Source organism: Panthera pardus, unplaced genomic scaffold (assembly GCF_024362965.1).
Source record: "Panthera pardus isolate Hobbes unplaced genomic scaffold, ASM2436296v1 HiC_scaffold_24, whole genome shotgun sequence".
Classification (NCBI taxonomy): domain Eukaryota; kingdom Metazoa; phylum Chordata; class Mammalia; order Carnivora; family Felidae; genus Panthera; species Panthera pardus.
The window spans coordinates 73,590,883-73,601,195 of NW_026526810.1; the positions used below are offsets into that span (position 1 = coordinate 73,590,883).

Sequence of the window (10,313 nt, forward strand, 5' to 3'; positions counted from 1 at the left end):
TATGAGAAGATTAGTGCCTTGTCATCCCCATGTTAAATTGGGTCTATACCAATTAAATTATTTAGATGCTGTGTAAATTAAGAGGGATGTTGGTCCAAATGTCTGTTTGCCAGAAGACTCTGTGACAGAAAATTCAGATCAATAGACACTATTGGTATTTAGAAATTGATATTCCTAAAGTCTCAAAAGTCAAAGATTAAGAATCACATTTGCATCATTTCATACCAATTAGGATGGGTATAATTGAAAAAAAAAGGAAAATAATAAGGATGGGTATGAAGGGTATGAAGATAGTGGACATTTTGCACCTTGCTGGTGGGAATGTAACATAGTACAGCTGTGGTGGGAAAGTATGGCGGTTCCTGAAAAAGTTAAACACAGGGGCACCTGGGTGGCTCAGTCGGTTGAGCGTCCGACTTCAGCTCAGGTCATGATCTCACGGTTCATGAGTTCAAGCCCCGCGTCAGGCTCTGGGCTAATGGCCCAGAGCCTGGAGCCTGCTTCCGATTCTGTGTCTTCCTCTCTCTCTGCCCCTCCCCCATTCATGCTCTGTCTCTCTCTGTCTCAAAAATAAATAAACATTAAAAAAATTAAAAAAAAAGTTAAACACAAAATTGCGATATGACCCAGCAATTCAAAATAATTAAAAACAATTGGAAACAAGGACTCCAAAGATACTTGTATATCAGTGTTCATGGTAGCATTGTTCACAATAGCCAAAGGTAGAAACAATCCAAATGTCCCTTAACAGAAGAATGGATAAACAAAACACACAAGGGAATAAACATACAATGAAATATTATTTTAGCCACAGAGGGTAAAGTTCGGATACATTTGACAACATGGAGGAACCTTGAAAACATTATGCTAAGTGACATAGGCCAGACATAAAATAAGAAATGTTGTATGATTCCACTTACATGGAATAGTTAGGATAACAAATTCATAGAGACAGAAAGTAGATAGGAAGTTATGAGGGGTTGCAGGGAGGATGAAATGAGGAGTTATTACTTACTCAGTGCAGAGTTTCTCTTTGGGGTAGTACAAACTTTTAGAAATAGATAGTGGTGGTTGCAAAGCCCTGTGAATGTAGTTAATGCTACTGAAATGTACATTTTAAAATGGTGAAAATTGCAAATCTAATGTTATATACAGTTTACCACAATAAAAACAAAGTAAAAATAATTACTTTTGGAACACCACCCATTGCTTGGTTTCTTACAACCCTTTTAATATTCATAGATCTAACTATAGTATAGTTTAGATGTCTCTCTGATATAGGGACTATATTATATAAAAGCAGAGGGGACATCTCTGGTGGTATAATTGATTAAGAGTCCATTGTTTGCTCTGGGATCCAAAATTTAAATGTAGGCTTCTGAATTTAGGTTTTGTATCCTTTCTATCAAAGAGTCCTCACTGAACGTTGACTCAAACAGAGCAAGAATGGACTTCTTGAAAACATTTTTGAAGTTCTCCCCAGTAAACAAGTAGAGTGTAGGAGAAAAAATAGCGTTGAAAGAAATGGTTATCACTGTAAGTATCAGAGTCAACTGTAAGAGTACTGATTGGTTCTTAGTGAGGATTAAGCCCTGGTGCACATGGTAGGGCATCCAGCACACAAAGAAAGAGATAATGGCAGTCATCATGACTTTGAAGGGCTTATTGGACCTAGACAGGCCCCTCTCTTTCATCTTGTTGGCTACTCTTGTGTAGCAAAGGGTGATGATAAAGAAAGGCAGAAGGAAGCCTAGCAAAAAGCGGCCAATGAAACAGGCTACATGAATCCATTTCCTGAATGTTTGCATCTTTTTGCTTTCCCAGTTGGTAGACACAGCATAGTTATTTTGGCAGGTCACTCTTCCTTTATGGTCATCTTGTGTCTCTCTGAAAACCAAATAAGGCATGCCGAGGGCTGTGGCAGAGATCCAGATTCCCAGGATGATCCTGGAAGCCCAGCGTGGGGTTCGGTGCAGCTGTGACCACACTGGGTGAAGAGTGAGAAGGTAACGGTCAACACTGATGGCTGAGAGGAAGAAAATAGAGGCGAACATCCCTGTAGACAAAGTGGCATTGAAGACCTTGCACATGGCAGTTCCAAAGCTCCAGTGATTGTCCTGAAGGTAGGAGGCAGCTATAAATGGTAGAATCAATATTGAAATAAAATATGAGAAAATGAGATGAAAAAATAAGAGCGTATTGACAGTCTTTTTCATCTTGAAAAAGAGCACCCATAGGTAGAGCCCGTTGGTGATGGTACCAATTATAACTGACAAGTACAGAAGAAGGGCAATGATCACGTTTGAGGCAGGAGCTGGAAAGTGAGTGCTGTTTCTTACTAGAGTGGAGACATTGAGCGAATTGGTGAAGTTGATCAGATCCATAATTACCTGTGGAGAGAGAAACTGAAAATAATCACAAAAAAGAAGCAAAAAAAAAAAAAAAGGTTAAATATAGAAATTTGAACAGTAATTTGTGCATAGTAAAAGTCAAAATGACACTATTTTAAAAATGGCAAACATCAGGGCCACCTGGCTGGCTCATTCAGTAGGACATGCGACACTTGAGTTCAGGGTCTTGAGTTCAAGACCTACATTGGGCATGGAGCCTACTTAAAGAAAAGAAAATTGTAAAATGGCAAGCATAATATTTCCACGATAAATGCAAATCAGATATTTTCCTAAGGTCCATATTTTTATTTGGTATGAAGAATTAAGATCAGATTAACTTGAGCATCAAAAATGGAAATACTACAGATGAAATTAATGTGAAAGAGAAATGAAGTTTGAAATATTTTGACTTTAAGTATTAATTTAGGTAGCTAAAAATCTTCTATTTAGACATGAGCCATAAGTCTGACCTTCCTTGATGGTCATAACTTCTTGAATAAGGCATTGTAGGATCAGTTTTGCTTGACTAAGACTTGATCAGAGCAAATGTTGCTAATGAAATTGAGTAACAAAAATAGCAACTGCTGCAAATCAATAATAATTTGGAGCTATAATTAGATTTCTCCCATGAGCTAATTATATACAGTAAATGCTGTTATCTAGTATTAAAGTCAGCATGTAATAAGAACCAATATTCATTTGGGAACCCTAGGCTAAGGCACTGTATGATTGTGAGGTGCCTTCACAATCATCAAAGGGGAACATGAATTGTTGAATATAGTGGTAGTTCTTTCTTATCTGGGAAAGGAAAAGAGGCAGAGAAGTCAAGGAATTGATATTTATCTAATACTTTTTATATGCCAATAGCTTTCTGTAAAAGTAACTTCTTTTTTTCTCACAAAACAAATATTTAAACAGAAGAGAAAGTGAGGCTTGCAAGAGTTAAATTTCTTATTTATCAGCATTTCCCACCATGCCCTCGTTGTGGCAGGTGGGGAACCCTACCAGTGGTTGTGTTACTTCTTTGAGAATTGGTAATTCATGTGTAGTGTTTTGATAATGCTCCATGAATCAGAATATTTGATAATCCAAAACATCTCACTTCTTGGATAATGATTCCTAGAGTATTGAAAATATGAACCTGAGAATGTTTTGGAAATAGCTAATATATATAACAGTCATATCAACAAATTGGTTTTTGATAAATTGGATATAGCAGTAGAAATTACTAATGATTTTTTTCCACTAAGCAAAAACATTCTAAGAATATAGAGAGAGAATAAATAAAATAATTGCTATATCAAGACCACAATTTCCTTAAGTTAATTCTGCCTTCTAAGGGAGTTGCAAACTTTTTCTCCAAAGTAGAAAAATGGCTCTCTTCAGGAAAATGCCTTACTAGTCTGCTTTGAATAAAAAGTGGAGCCTAAGGACATTGAATGGAGAGGCAATGGCGAATGACAGAGTGGGAACCTGGGAAAGATGCTGTGGGAGGGTCCTGGGACCATGAGAAGAAGGAAGAGTGAGGATGGTCTTCAGAGAGGAGGGCACAGGAAAGACATGGCAGGAGGTTAGGAGGCTTGAAGAGGAGAAAAATTCAATGAGATATTTTGAAAAGCAGAAATGACAGAGAGGGTTTAAAATGAGGAATTTCTAATATTCAGTTTTAATCCATGTGCTATGCTTTGACGTGGTGTAATGTCCCGAAATCAAGAGTAGGTCGCTTAACAGACTGAGCCACCAGGCGCCCCTATAGGGAGGTTTTTTATTTTATTTTATTTTTTTATTTTATTATTTTATTTTTTTAGATTTTTTTAACGTTTATTTATTTTTGAGACAGAGAGAGAGACAGAGTACGAACGGGGGAGGGTCAGAGAGAGAGGGAGACACAGAATCTGAAACAGGCTCCAGGCTCTGAGCTGTCAGCACAGAGCCCGATGCGGGGCTCGAGCTCACTGGCTGCGAGATCATGACCTGAGCCGAAGTCTGACGCTCAACCAACTGAGCCACTCAGGCGCCCCTAGGGAGGTTTTTTAAACAATTGTGTGGTTGAGCTCTGGAAGGGCATCTGAAAGTAATGTGGGACTTGAGCAAAATCAACATGGGTAGTGGTTCTGAATAGCATATTAAGTTTCCTAGGAACCTTGATTTATTGCATATAACCAGGGGATTTCTTCTTCTTCTCCTTTGTTTTTAGATTTCTTCATTCTTAAAGATCTTTTTCCATGCATGGTTTTAAAGTACATGAGTATAAATTAGTGGGGCAGAACTTGGGCTCTGGCATCCCACAGAACTGGATTTCCATTCTATTTGTACCACTTACCAGCTCTGTGGACTCTTAACTCTGAGCCCCTTTCACCTTCTAAACCCCAATGAACTTCTATGAGGATGAAATGACATAATTTAGCTCCATTCATGGCACATATTAAGCACTCAGTAACTTTTTACCTATTATTTTGCTCAACTTGTTATATTAAGGCTAGCAAGTACTTCCTTTTCCCCTTTTAATACTGCAGTCCACATTCCTTCCTCCTCAAAGCCTCCCTATTGAATTCTAGAGTACTACCAGTGATGTCTAAAAAAATCTAAGTGTTCATATATTGGGACAGAAGTTCTCAGATTTGGAGTTATTTTGAGGCCTTGCTGTAGTGACACCTTTGGCATAGTGGCTTTCAGATAGATGCCACCTTTGCTTAGGAACACTGCGCTTCTATGGGGGGGGGTAGGCATGAGAACCTCCAGAAACTGATCTGTGTTAATTTAGATACTTTACTGTAATGTAGTAGCAGAGAAGTAACATTAATTGTATGTTCTTTTCTAACCTTTCCACTAAAGCTCTAAAAACTTTCCCCAGAATTAAACAGATTCATGTGATATTCCCTCAACAGTTTGTTCATCATTAAGCAATGGCCTGTCCCATATAATGTAACAGCATTTAACTAAAACATAAAGCACTGGCCTTCCCCCAAATGATACTTTTCCTTTAGGATGCTCACTTCTGGAGGTTTTTGATACATGTTGGAGGTCGCAGGGTCTCTAGGCCGTACATCTGAATTTTCTGTTCAGTTACTTGCTCTGGCGGGCACTGTTCCCTGGCAAATAGCACAGGCAACAATCTCCTCCTCACTGCCCGCTACGGGGACTAGAAAGCTGCACACTCATTCCCCCAAATTTCCTTACAGCAAGTGATTCAGTTTTAATCATCAAGTGATTCATGTGGTTCAGTGAATCATTAAGAGATGCCACCTGTGTAGTTTCTGGGGTTGGAAAGCTGCTGTGGAGCATGCCTGGAGGGTTTATTCAGATAATAGCACCAGGATAAACCTGCTGGCTCAGGGATCCTTACCTTGGAGTTATATTCCCATGTCAGATAGTCTTAGGTAGGCCAGAGTGACTCTAAATCAGCAATCTTCTCTCCATGGACAGGCAAAAATCAGTGACACTTTGACTTCATTTCATCTGCCTTTCTTCTGGCCGATGGTATTCCCCAACTTTGAAGCTACTATTTAAATATTCTGTGAGGTCTTCTTGCTCTTTTCCAGTTCCTTTTTTTGTGTAATGTATGATAAAGAGGTGGAGATAGAAAATTAAGTACTTCTTCAAATCATTTCTCCATTTTAAGAGGAGATTTAAAAAATTCCATAAACAAAGCCATTCTATTTAAGGTTGATAAGCTCATTTCAGGTGTTAAAATGCTGATTAAAAATTATCTTCTGTATATGGTCATCCCACTAGGCACCCACTCTGCCTCGAGTGTAGCACATTCATTAGCATATGGAGCATGCTGTTGGGTACATAGAGAGACTGGGTAAATACCAAGCTTAGAAAAAACTGAATCTGGAAATTAGCAATCTAATCCCCTTAGAGTGAAGATGGTCAGGAAGAAAAGCAAACACTGAGTTTCACATTAAAATGAAATGTATGAGTACAGGCCAAAGATTAATATTATTTAGTTTGGGAAGATGAAGACTTTTATCTTTCATTTACATCTGTACAATTGTTGAGAATGGTTGGAAAGAACACAGAGTTGGGTACCATATCCTGGAAGACGATCTCATTATAAGAAAATCCTGAACACAGATCATGTATTTACAAACTGAATCTTACATTTTCTATTTGCCTCTCTCCAGTCCATATCTGACATTTTTTAGGATCAGCTTCTGTGCCGACCTCAGTGTCCTGATTTCTTTCCTGCTTGGTTTCTTCTTGATCTCTGCACTGCCAGTAGAGAAAAATACATCAAAACCTGTGTGTGGCTTCAGTGCTAAAGCTTGGGAATCAGTTATCCAGTTTGTGTTAGAATTTTAAAGCTTTCATCACTACTGTAAACTTATTAGAAATAGGCTTAAATTTAGTTCTTAATTCTTTGGGACTGTGACCTTCAACCTAAGAACTGATCTTTGCTTCAGGATAAGTTTTCAAACTTGCTACTGCATTTTAAGAGTGACTTCTTGCTAGGTTTTCATGCCCTTTGGGTTAATTCACACATCTAGAAGCAACCTGAGCTACTATTCAGTTCAAACCTGCTAATTTTGAAGATTAGCAAACTGAGATGCAGAGTTAAGTGACTCAGAAGAGGTTTTCAGCAACAAAAGAATGAGAGAGCTCTTTCCACTGTCCTTTGCTATTTCATTAATTAAAAAAGGGGGATGTGTGTGGATTAGGTTCTTGTTCCTCTTCCTTTCACTCTGTATTTTTAAATTTTACAATTAGTAAAATTCATAAATAACAAATATATCAAGGACGAGTGTTTAAAACCCCTCTCACCAAATGCACAAGGACTAGTACCACCATTAGATAGCCTAAAATTTGACTCTTCCTTAACTGTTCTCAGAAATACTCTCATTAGTGAGCATTTTCTTCAAATAGGTAATTAAACCAATGACGTTAACTCCTTTGGGCAATATGCACACTGCTTTTGAGGAAGTATTTTCTCTTTTGTGGCTTTGTTGATGTGGCTGCATTCATTTTACTTTTCATATTTCAAATTAAGTGAGGTGGTTTCAAGAAACCAGGGAAACTCAGGGAAATGGAAACTGTTTTATGCGGATTTGATATAATCACAGTATGAAATATATAGAAATGCAGAAGCAGATAGTGTTGCAAAATCAAATGCTCAAAAGTCTAGGAACTCATGTTTGCATCTAATTTTTAGAGCTGGAATAGTCCAAGAGGTTAATTTCATCTAATTCCTGATCCTATAGGTGAAGAGACTAAGACCCATAGAGGTATTTGAGAGCTTGTCCTAGATCTCATTATTAGTTAATAAATGAGTTGAGGCAGAAATAATGTACACTAAAAATACTGATGTGTATATGACTACACAATAAAGGATAGGATAGAAAAAAAAACCCTCCTAGATATAACTCTGCTACTTACATATGTATAACCTCTCTGCCTCTGTTTTCTCATTTGTAAATGTGAAAAAAAAAAAAAAAAAGAAAGAAAGCACCTCTCTTTTGAAGTATTCTTTTGAGGAGTAAATGAGATATTATAGGTAAGGGCTTGGCACAGTTCCTGGCAAATGGTAAGTATCAAATAAATGATAACTAGTATTAATATGTAAGTTGTAGCAAGCCCATCGGGCTGAAGAAAAATCTCTGAGCAGTGCAATTCAAGAAATATTTATTGAGGGGACGCCTGGGTGGCTCAGTCGATTAAACACCGGATTCTTGATTTTGGCTCAGGTCATGATCTCACGGTTCCTGAGTTTGAGCCCTGCATCAGGCTCTGGGCAAATAGTGTGGAGCCTGCTTGGGATTCTCTTTCTCTCCTTCTCTTCTTCTCTCACGCTGTGTCTCTTCCTGTCTCAAAATAAATATATAAACTTTAAAAATAAAAGAATATTTATTGAGTATCTAATACATGCCAAAGTGTTTGAGACTGGGACACAAAGTAAATAATTCAAAATAATTGTCTTCAGTGTTTATAGTTATTAAAAAGATTATTCCTGAACTGACTAGCTTAGGAATGTTGAGGAAAACAAACGCTAGGCTTTGGAACAAGTGTGGTAAAAGGCTTAGCAAAAGAGAACAATCTTCATTTGTTGGCCTGGTTTTACATTTTTCAAGATCATTTCTCACCACCCTTTATGTCCCAGTAAAGGGACAGTAAAGGGGAGCAACAGTGTAGGTATTAGCCCAGTGGTTTCCATTCTGGCTGATGTCAGAATCACTTGGAGGTCTTTAAAGAAAATGCAGAGTATGCCTGAAACTTAATTCATTTATCTAGTATTTGCCAAATACTTAATGTATTTGATTCTTGGCTTCAAATGTTGAACCATCAAAAAGCATTAAAAATTTACCATTCTAAGAAATATAACAACACTAATTCAAAGGGATTCATGCACTCCCATGTTTATAGCAACATTATTTATAGTAATCAAGATATGGAAACAGCCTAAGTGTCCATCTATTGATGAATGGATAAAGAAGGTGTGACATCTATCTTTCTATCTGTCTATCTATGAATACAGAATATTATTCAGCCATAAAAAGAATGAAATCTTGCAACAACATGGATGGAGCTAGAGAGTATAATGCTGTGCAAAATAAGTCAGTTAGAGAAAGACAATTACCATATGATTTCACTCATATGTGAAATTTAAGAAATAAATGAGCAATGGGGAAAAAAGAGAAGTGGGGGGGGGGGAACAAACCAAGAAACAGACTCTTAACTAAAGAGAACAAACTGGTGGTTAGCAGAGGGGTGAGAGTGGGGGGATGGGTGAGATAGGTGATGGGGATTAAGGAGTGCACTTGTTGTGATGAGCACTGGGTGATAATATGGAATTGTTGAGTCACTGTATTGTATACCCAAAACTAATATGAAACTGTATTTTAACTAACTGGAATTAAAATTAAAAAAAATTACCATCTAACTCCCTCTGCCCCCCCTCACCCCCCCACAAAAGATGAAGAGCATTACCTTGGACCTACTTTATGTCTTGCCCATGTCTGTCAGTTCCATATTGGCTCCGTTCTATTTCTTATCTGCTCTTGCTCTTCTAATTGTGTATCTCCATTTATTGGAATCTTTGGCTCATGATTTTTCAACTTTTCTCCATGGTTTATGGCTTGCTGCCTGTGCAGAGCCCACCTTGGAGCTTGAAATCATGAACCGTGAGATCATGACCTGAGCTCAACCGACTGGGCCACCTAGGCACCCCAAGGAATTAAATATTTTAATGTACTTACACTTACATAATTGCATCCTTTAAGATACTTTTATGAAAGCCAAGGTCAAATGTGGCTCATTTATGTTTTTCTCCCAATTTGTACATGTAGACAGTATAAAAACTAAGGCAACTCGGGCCTATGGTAGCTTAATCAACATAAGCCATACCCAATTTGGAGATGATAAGTTTACTAACTACCAAAATCTCATTTTTATGAACTCTTTAGGGAGTATGGAATAGACGTCCTTGTTTTATAAATGAAGGATTCCCCTGAAAAGCCTGGGCCACCACTTAAAGGGTGGCTGGTGGCACCTGGGTTGGTTAAGTCTCTGACTCTTGATTTTGGCTCAGGTCTTGATCACATAGCTTCATGGATTTGAGCCCTGCATTGGGCTCTGTGCTGGTAGCACATAGCCTGCCTGGGGTTCTCTCTCTCCCTCTCTCTCTGCCCCTTCCCCACTCGTACGTACCATCTCTGTCTCTCTCAAAAATAAAATAAAATGAAATAAATAAATAAATAAATTAATTAATTAATTAATTAAAATAAAATAAACAAAGGGTGACCAAGGAAGTAACCTAAGAAAGCATTAAAAAAAGCTTTGGATCTTTGGCTTCAGATACACCTGGATTCAAATCCTGGCTTTACTTTTTATAAGATATGGCTTCAGTATTATTACTTAGATTCTCTAAGTTTGAGATGTCCCCTGTTTATCTTAAAGAGCTTTTAAAAAAGTGTATAATTCAGG

At 37.8% G+C, this 10,313-nt stretch overlaps 1 protein-coding gene across 1 annotated transcript; it reads right to left on the reverse strand.

The window, feature by feature from the left end:
• Positions 1 to 667: 667 nt before the first annotated feature.
• GPR33 (G protein-coupled receptor 33) lies at positions 668 to 5,893 on the reverse strand. The gene is made up of 2 exons (XM_019428086.2): positions 5,737 to 5,893; positions 668 to 2,390 (listed from the first exon to the last, which is right to left on the reverse strand). The coding sequence occupies exon 2, from the start codon at positions 2,382 to 2,384 to the stop codon at positions 1,365 to 1,367; it is 1,020 nt and encodes a 339-aa protein (XP_019283631.1). The 5' UTR covers positions 2,385 to 2,390; positions 5,737 to 5,893; the 3' UTR covers positions 668 to 1,364.
• Between the last annotated feature and the right edge of the window lie 4,420 nt (positions 5,894 to 10,313).